At 42.6% G+C, this 17,287-nt stretch overlaps 1 protein-coding gene across 1 annotated transcript; it reads left to right on the top strand.

Moving 5' to 3' along the window:
- Nucleotides 1–6,688: 6,688 nt before the first annotated feature.
- On the top strand, nucleotides 6,689–8,995 carry LOC139290139 (uncharacterized). The gene is made up of 5 exons (XM_070911832.1): nucleotides 6,689–7,039; nucleotides 7,195–7,270; nucleotides 7,630–7,708; nucleotides 8,087–8,270; nucleotides 8,381–8,995. The coding sequence occupies exons 1-5, from the start codon at nucleotides 6,689–6,691 to the stop codon at nucleotides 8,993–8,995; spliced, it is 1,305 nt and encodes a 434-aa protein (XP_070767933.1).
- The last annotated feature ends 8,292 nt before the right edge of the window (nucleotides 8,996–17,287 follow it).

The raw sequence follows: 17,287 nt of genomic DNA, 5'->3' as shown, positions 1-17,287 counted from the left end.
TGCATAGCTAACAATAGCCTAATTCCTTGTCGCTATGAATTAAGTTTAGAAATGTTATGTTTCGGTATGTCTCTATTAAAAAGGTTACATAAACTGAACACACTGTTCAGGACAGAACTTCATCGGACGACTTGTTCAGTTTTGAACACAAGGGGGAGCCCTCTCCACGTGACATATTGTGGGTGAGTCTTTAAATGGAAGATCCACCCTAAAACAGAATTTACCTTGTGTCATTCTTGCCTACAATATTGTAAAGGTTTGACACAATCCTGAAACTGCTCCATAGACAGTGAATAACGGAACGACGGTGATCATTCTGATGGGAAATGGTTATTCACAGCAACATCAGAAAAAACGTGGATGTAACACCCACGCTACACGTTATGAGTCCATCACTATTTAATTGTCAATGGAACAACTGCAAACTGCCACCAATTAAAGTTTTGATGCACTGATTTGCTGTATAAATTGAAGTTGGGTGGCAAAAGCATTAAAATATTGATCCAAATTGTATTTTTAGGGTGGATTTTCCCTTCAAAAAATCAAAGCCAATCCAGCCAAGAGTCTTCTGATCCAGATTACATCACATGCTGGAGTCAAGGATAAACTTAAAACATTAAAATAAAACTGCAAAGGTTACATCATTTACTGCATTGAGTATGGTAACTCAGAAGAGCCATTATCTTGACTTTAAATAACTGAGAGATAGGCTAGATATATAGACTGATAGATTAGCAATAGTAAAACTATTTTGCCTATAGCCTATGACTTATTTAATTTGCTATTATTTTATTTTCTCCAATTTGTAGTCCTCATGTAAAAGTATTGATTAGCCTATGGTTATTATTAGATATTGTCAAACTGGTATTATTATTATTTTTTCCCAGAATTAATTGAAAGAAATTGTTGTTTCCACTTGTGATCTGAATGGTCAGGATTATTCCAAGAAGTATTAAACATCTTGTGCTCTCTGTTGTCTATATCTGGATTATTTTCTGTGAGTAACCTAAAAATAAATCTATTTATTTTCGTTATAGGCTAATTTTTGTAATCGCATCACAAGGCGACCTCAACGTAGACTGTATTACTCTCTAATAACTGCTAACAGGTATATATACAGTCATCTGTTTCAGTGGTGACGAATATTTCTGACATGAGCTCAAGTCTCTGGCTCTAAAACCACTGTTTTATTTATTCTCCATCTCTTCTGTCTGTCTCTCAGCTCCATCTTTTCACGCTGTGTAGCGGCTTGCTCAAACGTGAAGCGCTTCAGCCAAATTATGCAACAGCGACTACCTTCGCCGGCCTCCAATTGGTCGCTCAGCGTTCCATTGAGGGGGCGTGGTTAGACTATTTGTATACACTATTGGCCGCGTCTCCGCAGGGGGCGTGTCAGCTGATTTCATTCACAAATCTACCAGCGGTGCGTCTCTCCGACATGTGAATAGCCCTCTGTTTATACTGATCAACACATGCCCCGGCTCCGCAAATGTGAGCGGGGGAGAAACGCTGCAGCCTCTGCAGAAGAATGACTTCCTCTGGCTTTCAATAGACGTTAATGCTTGTTAATGTGATTTATGGTCAAATTATATGTTAACATATATTGTTCTGAAGGGCTATGGCGCCGTTTAATTCTCGACACTTGATAAGCTTATGAAAGTGGCAATGCAGAATTTATTAGTATCAATATCTCTAAAGGACCAGTGTGTGACTGAAAGACAGATAGTGGTTTATGATATTGCTCAACCAAATGATCACTATGTATGCTACTGGTCTGCTTTAAATCCAATAATGAATGCTTTAAATTTGAACAACAATCATTTAACTGTACTATTCCTGCTTGTCATGCCATGAAACATGAACTGTCCTGTCCAGGTATGAGGCATATGCACCAAAACAGTAGAAAAGGAATATATATATCTTTTTTTTTTCCTATGTCAGAGTTGTTTAACTGTAATATGCCAAAATTCTTTGATTTGAGAGGAGAGTGCGGAAGAAGACGACAGGCAGACAGGTGCAGTGCAGAGAGGACACAACAGCAGCAGTGTGTAATTGTTTCCCAGCTGTCCTGGTTTCCAGGTGAAACGTGATCTGTTGCTCAGCCTCTGCAACGAGAGCGGAGACGGTTTACAATTTAGTCTCTCTTTAGACCTCCGTCTTCCCTCAGGCAGGTCAGATTTCTGCTGTGGTGACTCGCTCTCACCACACCTGGCCTCACAGGAACTCCTGCATGCTTTCACTACCTGAACTCCTGCGTGCTTTCACAATGGGCAAGACTTGAAGAGAAGTATTATTAAAGGAACATTAACAATATGATATTCAATATGGCCGAAAATGATCAAGCTCTCTCAGCCTCGTCCTGACATAAACCACAGGATCATCTGCTGCGCCGGCCTACATATCACCTAAGGACATAAGCCTCAGTACTTCAAAGGCAAAATAACTGATTTTATTCTAGATGTGCAATTACTCAATTTCCTCCTTGAGTAACCCAACTGAGGAAGGCTGTATTTTCGTTATTAGGGACCAATTTGAGGCTTTGCACTTTGGCCCACTAACCAAAGCACCATCCATGGGGTTAGGCTTAACATGGTCACTCCTATTGAATTCTCAAGCATGTCAATATAAGGGACCATAAGTAGAAGAGCACGGAGAGAGAAAAACACAGAAACCAGGAGGGGGATGGGACGAACGGGGAAAGGGAGATGTAAGGATGGAAATGATGGGGGTGGTCTTCAACACCCATGAACTCAGAGGAGGTTCATTGGGTTCATGTGTTGCAGAGGAATGCTGTGGGGGGGTGGAAAGCTTTTTCTATCGACCTGGTCCCTGCTAAGTATACACAAACAAGTACCTTACCTTTGGTTTACTATTACCAAAGGTTAACTATTATAGTGTTTTGACAATAAGAGGGGGTGGCTTGCTCACCTGGTGTTGAGGTTACCAAGTGCATAGTTACAAGGCTCAAAGACAGGTATTGTCAATCACACAAGGACACAGTCTGTTGTGTATGTATGTGTTGAGGAGAGAGTTCAGTGGGTTCATGTGGATGTTGTATGTATAGCGGGGGATGGGCAGCCCCTTCGACCCTGACAAGCAAGGCGCTTAGAGGCATCCACCACTCCTCATACTTTAACCTGGAATCTCACATCTAAAAATACCAGTAAATCCAGCATAATAACAGACCTAAAATTAAAGTCTTATGAGGATAGAAAATACAAATACATATGATGAATATGGGACAGATAATGTGTGTGTTTGTGGTCTATACATTTATATACTGCACTGCATGTTTCAAGCGGGGGTCATTGAGTTCACTTTGTAGTAACCTAGGAGTGGGGGAGGCTGCTACATGGCCACACATTCATGGACCTGGAAACTGACTTGCTGCATTATGGTGAAATCCCTATGACTTACATTTTGATATATTAATGATCTTAATTTAACAATAGAGCCACAATGACACAACATGGAATATAAGATTACGTTCTTACATTGTTTTCATTTAATTGTTTCAACTTTAAACATGTTTTTTGAGTTGTGTAACCTGAACAATGTCAACTCTTGTTTTAAGAGAATGCTATGTTTAGGGATGTTTGTGACACTAAATATTGGAGTCGCAGAGCCTGTTTGTCAGTTTAACTTGTAAGACAACTCAAGAAAACGTGGAAAATTCACATCTCTTGATGGAAAACTAAAACAATATAACAATAACACATTTACAGTGACCAAGATATCTCAGGAAGGGTTAAAGAATTATGTTGGTATAATAAGTAGACCTATTCCTGGCAATGTTGGGTACCCCCAACCATTACAAATTCTGATTTTCCTGCCCCTATTCCTGGAGCAAACATACAGGCACTATAACTATAGGCATTTGCTCCTATAGGATATTCAAGTATTGGTGACTTTACTATTAGAAAGGCTGAAGAAAGGAGGAGGGAGCCATGGAGGTATATTAGCATCAGTTGGTTGTGACAGTTGAATCGTGTCATTGAATCAAAAAGGGGGTTATTGGTGTTGCTTTGAGACTCTGCACTACAAAGTGCTAAATTCCACTATAATGTGACATGATGATGTGACATGTTCTGTGTGGTGAGGTGTGGCTGGACCGAGTTATTGGAAAAGATGTCAGTCTTTAAATTATATTTTCTGTTGACTACACATGAGGAGTGGTTTATTGTGCCGTCATGAATTTTACATCCCAATAATCCAAAAAAAAAAGTATTTCTCCGTCTGAATTATAGGCTTCTTCTCCTCTGTTTAGAGGTCCGTCATGTTCAACAGTGAGGGGTAAAGTCATCTGTGCTTAGCCGCTGTTCGTCAGTTCTGCATGCACTTATTCAATTAAACCTAAGTCATTTGGGTTGCATAAGGTTTCTTATTTTCTGGTGCGTTCAGAATGCGCGTGCTTTTATTTTGGGGGGTGAGTGTGAGGAGGCGGGGTCATAAATACTGTGTACATCAGATGCATAGAACATATTGTGCATCTCTCGTGCCGGCGCCGTAGTGCGTGCGTGTGTTTACACCCGATCGCTGTAGTAGAGCAGCCCTGCCCGACACCATACACACGAGCGACACATGAGTGGGCAGGACCGTGAGTGCCCGGGCCGCTGTCCAATCAACGGCTAGTAAAGCAATCACTGGCTAGAAGGATCGGCCAATGGCGTACGCCACCGCCGGGACGGCAGCCAATAGAATACGCGCAAAACGTGGGCACGTGGATCCTCGCACATGTTGACGCTCGTAAACTGCCGAGAGAAAGAGCTAGACACAAACCGATGAACGGCCGAACGGCGTGTGTGTGTGTGACAGAGCTGAGGCTGGGTGCCCCGATGCTGCTCCAGCTACGGAGTGTGTATTGACGGATCTGTCGTATCAAAGCAGGAGATAGAGCCGTTAACGTTTGTTCCGGGCAGCTGCTGTTTTGATCTCACATTACTGAAGGTGAGTATCTCCAACGGTTTTTTTGTTTTATGGCTAACGTTTCCCGAAGTTGGCAGGCTAGCCCAAAGGAATTTCCTGTCCCGCTGTATCCTGTATGAGCTCCCGGTACAATTTGTTAAAATAGCCAAAAGCTATTTTTTCCTCGTGTGGCTTTGCTCCATCTATTTTTGTTAATAGTCCATTAACATTCGGTGCTGTGCGATTGCTTTTATATTGCCAGAACATTAAATTGGTAAATCATATTTCTCTCATATATCATATTTACTTGTTGTCATGTCACCCTGATTGATTTGTGATATTTAAATGACGTAGTTTTGGTTCAAACGTGCGGAACATTTTGTATAGACATATGCGGTGTGTTAGTTCCGGTTGTGGGCATCTCGGTGCGCAGACACAGACAGGCAGCCAACACCTGAGACGCAGCCCCATGGTCCATGCCTACCTGTGCAGACTGTACCGACAGCACCACCTCCACCCCACCCACTCTGTTACCTCCATCCCCATCCCATCCAACATAGGCTGTGAACCGAACCACAGAGTGCGTGGAAAAAATAGGATTAAGGAAGCAGTTCAATTATTGTGTTCTTCCACTATATGTTCACTTGACTCATGCAGATGCATGTAAACAACGTGACATTTGGTTTTAAGAGGAAGCAACTAGCGTCAAGGGAAGCCAGTCATCAGACACAAATAAAACGTGAATAAAAACTGGACAGTCCTCTTTAAAATGTTTCTATATTCCTGAAATTGAGACATTGTGTGAACTCAGTAGACTCTTTTTCGTCTGTGTGGGCACACTGCAAAAATCTGTATCCCTCTCCTTTGTCTGTGAGCGAGTTTTGACTTTATTTCACATAGTAATAAAAGCTGTGTTGGTGTGTGTAGAGTGTATTTCTGTGACCCCTCTTAATTTTTCCTTCTGTGTTGGTGGGATCAGAGACCAGCAGCAAAGATTACACACAGAGAGAGAAAGAAAGGGAAAGACAGATGAGAGAGAGAGAGGCACATGGCCAGAGATACAGAATGTAAAATGTGAGTAAGAGAGGAAGATGAGGAGGAGGAGGAGGAGGAGGAGGAGGGCTGGTCTGGGGAAGAGGAGCACCAGGCTTGTGTGCATAACGAACAGGATGAGCTGAAGGGAGAGCAGAGAGAAATGAGAGGCATACAGAAACGCAGCCTTTAGAGGAAGGAGAGGGGTTTGTGTGTGTGTGTGTGTGTGTGTGTGTGTGTGTGTGTGTGTGTGTGTGTGTGTGTGTGAGAATCCAAGGGGGGATGGAGAGCAAGCCCGAGACAGAGAGGAGGGGCTAGAGAGAGCACCGGAGGCAGTGGGAGAGAGAGAGAGAGAGACTGCCTATTCTGATTTCACTACTCTACAAGCTCCCATCCCCCTCACATTTTACTCTCCTCTCCAGTCTCCAATCTCCTCAATGGGAGCCAGACATGCTCTACCATTGTGTGCCTACTGCCTACCCCCAGTCCCACTCTGCACCATGTTAAACTAGGGCACTGGCATACCCACCATTTTGAGTAATTGGGGTTATTATTTTTGGGAGAGAGATAGGAAAAAATGGAGTGTTGCCAAATGGAAAGGAGATCTGTTAGGATGATTTTGTTTCAGTGCCTTTCGCCTGCCCCTCACTCTAGTAACAACTTTAAAACATGCTGGTTTTGAGTTTTCAGCCAAGCCTTTTTTTTAGTTTCTTCATAATAACCCTAATCATCTGCTGCTGCCCCAACAGCAATGCAGTCCCAGGGCAGCACTTCCTCTCAGCCCTCCTTCGATTCCCTGAGCTCCAGTGACAGCCTCTTGTTCAGCGACTCGGAGCAGGCAGAGGACGACACAGACGTCTTCCTGACAGACGGCTCTTCCTCTGTCATCATCGGTGGCGTGGGCGGGGCTGTGGCCAGTGGAGACAGAGGATCGGAGAGTCCCGGGTCCCAGTGGACGTGCGATGGCTTCCCCGAGAAAGAGGAAGAGGAGGAGTCATACAGGTCCGGGAGCGGCAGCAAGGCGGCTCACATCAGCTTGGACAAGACGGATCCCACAAGCCAGATCCCAAAATCACAGGGCGACCTACTGTTTGCTCAGAAGGTAAGGGACCGGGTGGAGGGCCAAGAAAAGGAGAGTGATGATAAGAGGGATGACAGCGCAGTGTGTGCAGAGGAAAGCCCAGCAGACTGATTCAGACAGCGCGGCCTAACCCAAACTCAGTAGTAATCTATCTTCTCTCCCTCTTCCTCTGTCAGTGTGCTGAGCTACAGGGTTTTGTTAGGCCCCTGCTGGAGCTGCTGAACGGACTGAAGAGGGGCCGATTCGAACGTGGTAAGCATCCTTACTTCACTGCTTCCAGATAAGCATGTGTTAAGACTGGCTGCTAAAGTTGTAGATGCTGAACACAGGTTTATATGATCTCAGTGGCCTCAGTCCATTGCATTAGAGAGTGTTCCTTTGTGCAGCAGTCTGTATTGACGCAGCCTATTGATGTAGTCCAAAGTGCAGTGTGTGTGAAGCGACAGTCTTGTGGCTGACTCATCAGCTCTCGAGAGTTTGCCGATATCACAAAGTGAAAGTGGTGTGAGTCAGACAGAAAGAGAGACTGTGCGTGTTTACATGTGCATGCATTTATTCGTGACTATGAAGTGTTAGAATGCTGACTGGGGGATTATGTTTTTGATTGACAGGTTTGAGTAGTTTCCAGCAGAGCGTTGCTATGGATCGAATCCAGAGGATTGTGGGGGTTTTACAGAGACCTAACAGCGGGTAAGATGTCATCCACATTGTTGCACCATCCAACCTCAGTGTTTCTAACTATCTGTTACTCATTCTTGCCTCTGCATCACTTGACACTACATCTTAGTTGAAGTTAAATTAGAGTTATAACAAGAAGGGACCAGTGAGGTAGTCTTCCATTTCAAGCCTCATCTCCCGTTTAATGTTTTATTAAACAGTCCTTGGGGTAGGTAGAGTTACAGCATTCACCGGCGTTGCAGACAAACACCAAACTTCAGAAAAGTTATCTTGATCTGTATGCAGGACCATAAATGTCCAGATGTTTTCCTATGCAGTGACACAATTGCATTGCCATCTGTTCCTTGCTTTAAAATTTCATCTTTGCTTTGATTTCTCTATTTTTTGTAGGGAGAAGTACCTGAACACTCTGCTGCAGGTGGAGATGATGCTGAAGCTTTGGTTTCCTCAGATCGCCACTCAGCCGGTTTCTGCAGCTTCCAGCGTCGCCACGTCCCCCGCTCGCTCCCTCCAAGACACTTCCAGCTCCACCCCGCCACACAAGCACAGGGATCAGTTACACATTCCCGTCAAGGTGAGAACACACGCATTCCTGTGTGTACAAGAGCCTACTTCCCCCCGCCAACACCACTACAAATTGAGCTCTATATTCACTTGTTAATTATTCTCCTGCTCAATTTCCAGAAGCGCAGACTCAGCTGGACAGGCACTGACTCCCCCACGCCTTCCCCTGTGCTTCTCAAGTGCCCTCGTATCAGTGCAGAAGAGAAGAGGGTGAAGCAAGACCGCGATGAAAGGGGCGGCCCTCCTCCTCCATTACTGGCATCTGATGCAAACCAAAATTCACCAGATGTGGCCAGTAACAGCCAGCTAAATCAGGACACAAAGGGAAAGGACAGTGACGGCGAGGAACTAGGCAAGCTACCAAAATACAAAGCAGGTCAAAGCTCTGAGCCGAGCCTGACGTGGGTTCACGTTGCCCCCATCCTGTCCCCCCGAAAGGCCTGCCCTTCACATGAGGGCTCAACAGTGGCAGGTAACATTGAAAACCAGCCTGTCACTGCCGTCCTCCCACCCAGCAGGAGGGGCAGTCCAGCTACACAAGACAGCTCCATCTCTTCTACCACACCCTCCAAGCACCCCAAAAATCTGAAGAAGCCAAACCGGTGCCAAAGCCAGCCTGTTGCTGGACAACAGAGTGAGAGTGAGACCATCAAGGCCTGTGAGGGTCAAAATCAATCTCTTCAGGTCACACTTAAGCCCTTGCCCGGGGTGTGCCCCACCCCCTTAGAGACCTGATGCAGTGATCAAGCAAAGAGCCGGCAGCCTTGCTTTGTTACACCACTGGGCTAAAAGCTGCTGTGAGAGGAAGAAGGGAGTGATGAGAGATGCATCAAAGAGAGGAGGGATGGGGGGGGGGGTGTTATAGGTGATAGATATTGAAGACAAATGATGGGTCATACATAACCCCTCTTCAAGACCACAAATACAACGGCTATTTCAAACAACAGGACATAATGTGTTTTAAATGAATCAAATCTATCAGAGTCGCTAATCACCATTACATAATAATTAAATATGTGCACAAAAGCAGTCGTGGTTGAGGGGGATAGGAAAGAACACCTGAAAGGCTATTTACAGCTTATTGAGTAATGATCCATAGGGGAGAGTTTGAAGAATTTTGAGAAGCGAATAGTAGTTTCTCCTCAGTATGAAAGCAATCAATATATTCAGGGATGACTGTTTCGACAGACATCTAACTTGAGGGACACGCTCGATCTGAAATTGGGAAAGCTGATGTCAATATTCAGAATGACAGCCCCCAAAGTTTATTGTGATGAGGTAACTCGAGTCCGGAATGAGTAACACAGGGTGAGATGAATTTGATTTCTAGTCTTACGGCAGGAGACGTGTTTGAACTTACATTCACTTGTAGATAGAATTGAGGCATCTGGCTTGAAGAGAAAAAAGTGGCATGGAAGTCATTGAAAATCTCGTAGCTATTGTACAGCATTATACTGTACGTGTGGTGTGTTGAGAGTCATTGGAGACTATGGAAAAAACGATGTCATCAACTCACGAATGTAATCCAAGAACTGATTGGGCACTTGGCTGGCAGATCTGCGGCAGGGCACCAAGAGGAGTGACATCACAGCGATCAGAGGTCACGTAACTTTTCTTGTCATGCCGTGGATCAGATGTCTCTGCCCGGTCCTCCTCTGCAAACTGACGGGCGGTCAGTGTCATGAAAATCCAAGAAAGACTTTTAAAAGACCAGCCGGAGGGAAAAAACAAGGACCACTCAAAGACAAATGACTCTCGAGTTCCACAGTTAATTTATTCATGTGTAGATCGGACACTGCATTTATTTATTGTTTGTATTTATTTATTGGGCAGCTGAATATCGCCTGCTGTGCTCTCGCATAGTTTGGCCTACAATTTTTCAAGGCGATTGAGAAGATGCTGTTGACAGTTTGTTTGTGGTTTTTATTGCTATCATAAAGGAGGAAAAAAAAACAAAGGAAGTGAAATCTTACGATTGGACTACTGTGCCTTTTACCAAATAGGATGTGTTCAGAAAAGCATTTGGTGCTTTCAGTGCATTCATACGGCATTGTGATTGTTTGCTTTTATTTCACAAAACCAGTACATTTACAATCAAGAAAGCCGACATTTAGTCATTTTCATCTTGCTTCTGAAGTTCCACACAGCATCCAAACCAACAGTATCATCAGCCATTTATCTACTGCTTAAAAACCCGGCGTCCAGCTCTACTATTCTGACATCTACAGTTAATCCAAACATCCCACATCTCCAACTTTTACACCAACAGCAGTGGCTACTATTTGTCATGTAGTGTTTAAAGGTTTAGCCTTCATTTGGGGCTTTTCTTTTGGTTCTGATCAACAGAGGAACAGACTGAACTGCACTTAGAGCTGGTGCTCTTGAAAACTTGAAAAAACAGAGAAAATATAAACTGTAAGGGAGGAAATCTTTATTTGTACCACCCTCTACTGCTGCTATTGTTATTCTAATTCCAGATCTAATTTAGAAGTGTGATAGGAGGCTCTCTGTTTATTTGGAAATCTACTTACAATATTCTAAATGTATGAGGGGTTTTAGCGATGTGATTGGATTTACCTATATTTCAAGAGTATTGTAAATATTTAGACTAAAATATTTTTAAATTGGTAAGAGTGGTTCATCCGTTATTCACATAAATGGAGAGGAGGGATATCCATGTACCGGAGACTCCTCCAAAAAGCACCACGTGTGAACACAGAGCCACTGGCAGCCTCCATGTTACCGCCTCTGTTTGTGGAGCAAAGAGTGTTCAAACCCTCAGTCACAGACCCAGAGTCAGACCGTCTTACCCCATCCTGACGGTATGATGTGCCAGGCGCTGATCAGAGGCTGGGGGTGTCCTCCACCGCTCTCCTTTTTGATACGGTTGTGGTATGACAGAGAAACCAATTGCACTTATTTTTTATTGTTTATGTCCTTTTTTCATGTATGTTTTCTACTGCAGCGACCACTGCTGATTGGTCAGAAATAATATGTCTCGTTTATTTTAGCTGCCTTTTTTCTTCTTAAATTATAAAACCTGACTGTAGTCCCCCCCCCCCCTCGCCTCGCCTCCCCTCCCCCACTCTGCTGCATTCGTCTGCCCTTGCCCTCTCTCCTTCATCTCCCTCAATCCCGTTAGTATGTTTTCTTTCTAAACTAAACTCTGTCTTTCTCTCACCCCATCTTTACACAATATTACTCCTCTGGCTACTTTTTCAACAATGATGAAATGGAAAAAAATCTTTTAATAAATGACACATTTTTGAAAACTAAACTGTCTGCCTGTATCTTTGTGCTCAATTTTGTTGAGTTTTTGTACATTTATTGGTCTTCACACATTTGGATTTTATTCTATTTTTCATATATAATGCAACGACGTGAGTAAGACTTGTGTTTTGGAAAGCAGCTCTCACTAAACAGATGTGTGACTCAATGGGGTGCAGATTTACAGAGTGTACATTTAGAAGTGTGTGTGTGTGTGTGTGTGTGTGTGTGTGTGTGTGTGCGTGCGCGTGTGGGGGGGGGGGGGGGGGCTTACGAAGGGAAGGAGGGGTTGCAGGGTGTGAGACTACAGCCTCAGTAATCTGACTGGCAGTAGTGGGGGGGCTGGCTGATCCTCCAACCAGCTGCTTCTACAGAGCACGAACACTACTGTAGCTTATATGTGTGTTCATGTGGGTCGGTTGTTTATTTCACGAGCTCACAACGAGTGAACACATCCTATAGGTAGTAGTGAAGAGCCTGCCATGTGTTTCTAGTGCATTCCTGGTACTGTAACAGACAGAAGTCAAACTGGGGGCTCAGGTCTGATCTCTGCTAAAAATATCAAAGGGTGAGAGTCAAAAGTTGCCCTCACTGATCACTCACCAAGGTGTCCTGTGCTCCTGTTGAAGCCCATAAAAGTTCAAAAATCGTGGTGTATTTTCTACCCAAAACACAAGAGATGAAATCTGCCAGTTAACTGTAATATTATGTAACATAAAAGAATATGCAATATACTGTAAGTCATTGGTCAAAACGATTAGTAGACAGTCAGAAAATTAATCTGCAACTATTTTGATTAATCAAGTGACTGTTTAAGTTGTTTTTGCTTAAAAAATAAATCCAAATATACTCTTCAGCTTCATTAATATGAGGATTTGCTGTTTTATATCATTATAAACTGAATGTCTTTGGGTTTTAGACTGATGGTCTAAGATGAAAGATGGAATGGAAATGTTTCACCATATCTGACCTTTAATAGACTAAACGATTTATCATTTAATCAAGAAATAACAAAAAAACAGATTACTTGATAATGAAAATAATAATTGGTTGCAGCTGTGATTTCATATATTTCACCAAATATTAAATATTAAATTAAATCATTTGACTCAAATTCCAAAAATGCTGAAACATTCACCATTTTCTCTCCTCTCCGGCATCACATCCATGGATACTGCATGCACATGGACACAAGAGTGGCAAATTTTAAGAGGGTGTGGTTTGATTTCTCCCTGCTCAGACAGGATGATACCAGCCATGCCGCACATACACACACACACACCCACACACACAAACATACCCACAGTCATAAACACAGATGCACACGCGTGTGCCACTCCCCGCCGCACGCTCTGACACACTGACTGGCTGATTTTGTGATGGGCCTGTCTCTGACACACTGACTGTGCTACGTTACAACAACAAGAGACCGCCCTCCCTCCCTCCTCCCCTCTGCCTCCCTCCCGACCGACCCCCCCTTGTATCCATGCAGTTTTTAGCAGAGAAGCCCTTGCCCTCCATCTCCCCCCTCCGCCACTACCCCACCCCCCCCTTCCTCCTCTGGAGGATGGAAATGAGGGGCAAGCGGAAAAGGACGGGAAGAGGATGTGTGGAGGGCACAGGGAGGAGACCTCACTCAGTTTTGGGGAGAATGAAGGACATTTGTTGTTTTTCCCACTTGTTTTCAATAAAAAAAATTTCATTAGCTCCACCCATTTGTTTTGTGTTTATGTGTTTTTCATTTTGCCTTCTACAATTTTGTTTTGAAAAAAGTTTTATTTTACCAATTTAACATGCTGAATTTACAGTAGTCTATATTACACCACATGTATCCTTAACCCTATGGTTGAGAAAAATCAGTCATTATTATTGCATCATAAATGTTCTCAGTTGTTTTCACACAACGAGCATGTGTTGGATTAATTGACCACGTGTGTCTGTGCATCAATAGGATTGCACATAATGAACTTACTGCCCCTCTTATCCTTCACTGTGTAGGTTTTAATTGTGGTTTCACATCCCCTTATTGGCTTTAACAAGTTAATGATTTAAAGGTGTCTGTCCAGTTCTGCTGCGTGTGCTTTGTGCGTACCGAAGGGAACGACACAATGAGGTGCTTATTCACTTATTCTAAACTCCCCTCCCCCATAATTCACTCCCTGCACTCCAGTAAAACTCACGTGAGTTGAAGCCACACTGTGACTTTACAACTACACGCACACTCACACACTTGCTCTTACTCACCCCAAGTCCTCGGGGGATATTAGTGCCGACTAGTCCCAAAACAGCCTCGATGCTCATTAAAATTGCACAGTGGTCAGCCCTGTGATGGAAATCTGAGCTACTTCTAAGTCATTTCTGCCTTGCTGGAGCTCACGGTGATGTCGGGCCTTGATGTGTGTGGGGTTGAAGATGCCGCTCTGCCCACCATCTGTGGTCCCCATCACCGTGATGTCACCAACAGGGGACACGGTAAAGACAGAGACACCAGGACTACATTTTCAAGGACGCACGTGTATCTCGTGACATTGTGTGGTGATATTTGGGGCACGGGCGAGCTACAGGCAAATAACATCCTCATCAGTTTCTTTGGCCTGAATGTGTTCTCGGGAGCCTGCTCGTGATGACGCCATCCTACACGACTGCTCAATTATTAATGTACAGTGAGTGAAAGGGAAACACCACATAGAATATACTGAGGGCGGAAAAAAGAAAGGTGTATAAAGATGGCAGAGCTGGCAAACAGAGCGGGTTATGAATGAGAGAAAAGTAAGAGATAAAAGCTAAAAATCTTGGTGGACGATTTTGGATTTGCACGTGCACTCACACTGATGCACACACCGAGGTCCTGGCAGCGCATGTGTGAAGTAAAGACAGAGGAGTCCCCTGAGATTGCATCTTCCAAGATGATTTACAGCCCCTGTCAGATACAATGAAATAAAACTGGGTCAGCATGATGAAATATATCATAACCACGCACTTGATGAATCCAAAAGCTGCGTGAAGGAACACATGGAATATCTTATGGTATAAGTAATTATGCACTTATGTAATATGTATAGGGTAGCAATAATGCACATTAATACACTCAGCTGACATCCCGTTGTGATTTAGTAGGGGAAGTTGTTCAGCAATGAAAGGAAACACTTGTGAGAGACTCAACAATTAGTGCTTTGCCGATATTTGACTAGGATTAACTGCACACTAAATGCCTGGCATTCCAGTAATATAATAGATGGATTCATACTGTAGCTGGGTGGGCAAATGTGAGTGAATATGTTGTTTATCATTTGGTTACAACCAGATTAAGGCATTGATCTTTTGAATAAATATCGAACCAGGTTGTTTCACCAAAATTAAAGTCAAAATTGGAGTGAGAATTACTGACAGACAAGCTTTATATATTAATCTTGGAATTACTGTCTCCTATAGTGCTGAAATCACTAATTGATCAATTTGTTGATCAACAGAAAATTAACCGGCAGTAATTTTGATAATCGTTTGAACCATTTATCAAAATACCAAACATATTCTGGTTCCAGCTTTTTGAAAGTGAGGATTTGCTAGATTTCTCCACTTTATATAATTGTAAATTGTGTATTTTTTGGACTGCTGATAGAAGATAAAAATCAATCTGAAGACATCACTAGGGCTACAACTAACTAATGAGTTAATTGATTAATCGCGTGGTCTACAGAATGTCAGCAAATAGCAAAAAATGCCCATTACAGGTCTTAAAACGTCTTGTTTTGTCCAACCAACAGTCCAAAACCCAAAGATAGTCAGTTTACTATCATAGAGGACGAAGAAAAGGAGCAAATACTACTTAAAATGACAGTTAAAATCAAAATAGTTGTCGATTCATTTTCCTGGGCTGTGGGAAGTTGTGATGAAAATGTTTTCACAATTTTCAAACCTTTTGTGCACCAGAAAAAAAACAATTACAGATTAATCAATCATCAAAATAACTGTTAGTTGCTGCCCTGTCCTCTTTTACAGAATGTACACCTTGGTCTCATTTCTTATGGTGTTTTGATTCTGCACATACACCAGAAAGGTCACAGAGTGAACTGGATCCAAAGTTCAACAAAGAGGCTTGTGGCAGTGGAAACCATATAAAAACTCAATCTGGTTATTCACATAAATCTGGCTGTAGTGCGCATGTAAACATGGATGTAAACAGTGAGTGAGGTGAAATTATGGTGGATGTATCCCTGATGAATCAGCACATGAAGCGGCGATGATGGGGCTGTTCTGTTCAGTAGGAGTAATTGAATGTAGCTATAATAAATGGCTGACATCTTGATGATTGTTATAAAGAACATGTCTGGCAAACTATAATAAGCAGTGTATATACACTTTATCCTGACACTGGATGGTTACACACAACATGAGCACTGTGAGTGGAAGCATGGACGGGGATTGTTAAAGTGGAGCGGGGGGGACTGGTAGACTCTGGCAGACTGGTGTAGCCTTAGGCTCACTACTGCATTCATGCTCTCACCACTACAACTGCACTCAGTTGACCCACATCATGCACAGATAGCGAAACAATGAGGGGGCGGGCCTACAGTGGAAGGAAATGGAGATCACCTGATAATCCCATGTTTTTGCCAGGGGGGCTGTTGTACTTTTATCATGAAAACCAAGTTTAGGGGAGGCAATTGGAAATGGAAAGTAATCAAACCACTATTGTGGACAGTTTACTTCACTTTATCTGTTAGTTTTCTGGTTTACATTGGATTCAAATGCATTTCTATTAACTTTTAAAGAAGAAGGATGATAACTACACGTAATTGATTGATTAATTGAACTACAATAAATAATAATTATAGTTCCACATGAACTCTTTATCCAACTTTTGTCATTTAACATGACGAGCTTGGGCTGATTAACAACTTAATAAATTAAGCAAAGCTGCTGGAGGAGTGGTAGACCCAGTAATAACCATTAGAAATACAAAAATTGATCATGTGATGCATGAACATCCATTATGTCTCCTCATTCTGCTGCTGAAATGAAACTTTGAGATCCCATTATGACCAATGTTCCTTCAGACCAACTTCAACAAGTGATCACGAAATTACATCTTAATTCAAATACATAAACACTATTTAACATATCAGCAATATTATAAATATAAACATATAAACTTAAACTTAGTTTATCCTATCTTTTAGGGTTATTGTACTTTACTTGATGTTTTAATCCTGAGCATTGAAGTTCACTCTTGACCTTGAACAGTGTGTGTGATAAACTTTTATCTATTTTTTAGAGTGTTAAGGTTTATAGCCTACGCCTGTTTAGGTCAACAACAGAATGAAAGTGGTTTTCTGACTATTTGAAGCCTGTCAGTTCATTGAAAATACATTACGTTGTTGAGCCCTAATTAATAGCTGGTCAAATTATTTTTTCACTTTACAACTTTTTGTCTCTCTTAAACATGAAAACACACGGCGGTGGTTTTAGGGTTGTATCTAACGCTGGTTTAAAAAAAGCAACAACTTCTCTATCATATACCTTATTGATGCTCTTTTGATCAAATACAAACTTTAAAAGACAGCTGACTTCTTCTAAAAAACAGACTTTTCATCACAATTTTCAAAGAAACAAGTGTTACCTTGAGGAAACCTGAAAGACAAACGGGACACTTCCCTCATGTGCTGCTAGGTGGAAACAACGAACATTTAAACGAAACCAGTGCACGGAAATGGCCACGAAGAAGAAGCAGCATTCATTTCCTCTTCCGGGTCACGTATT

Source organism: Enoplosus armatus, chromosome 9 (genome assembly GCF_043641665.1).
Source record: "Enoplosus armatus isolate fEnoArm2 chromosome 9, fEnoArm2.hap1, whole genome shotgun sequence".
Taxonomy (NCBI): Eukaryota; Metazoa; Chordata; class Actinopteri; order Centrarchiformes; family Enoplosidae; genus Enoplosus; species Enoplosus armatus.
The sequence above is the reverse complement of the archived record's forward strand: the minus strand, read 5'-3'. Positions and strand labels throughout refer to the sequence as shown.

Coding starts and splice junctions, on each gene's coding strand:
- LOC139290139 (XM_070911832.1), top strand. CDS start 6,689: ATGCAGTCCCAGGGCAGCACTTCCTCTCAGCCCTCCTTCGATTCCCTG. Junction 7,709..8,086: donor TTACAGAGACCTAACAGCGG/GTAAGATGTCAT, acceptor TATTTTTTGTAG/GGAGAAGTACCTGAACACTC. Junction 8,271..8,380: donor AGTTACACATTCCCGTCAAG/GTGAGAACACAC, acceptor CTCAATTTCCAG/AAGCGCAGACTCAGCTGGAC.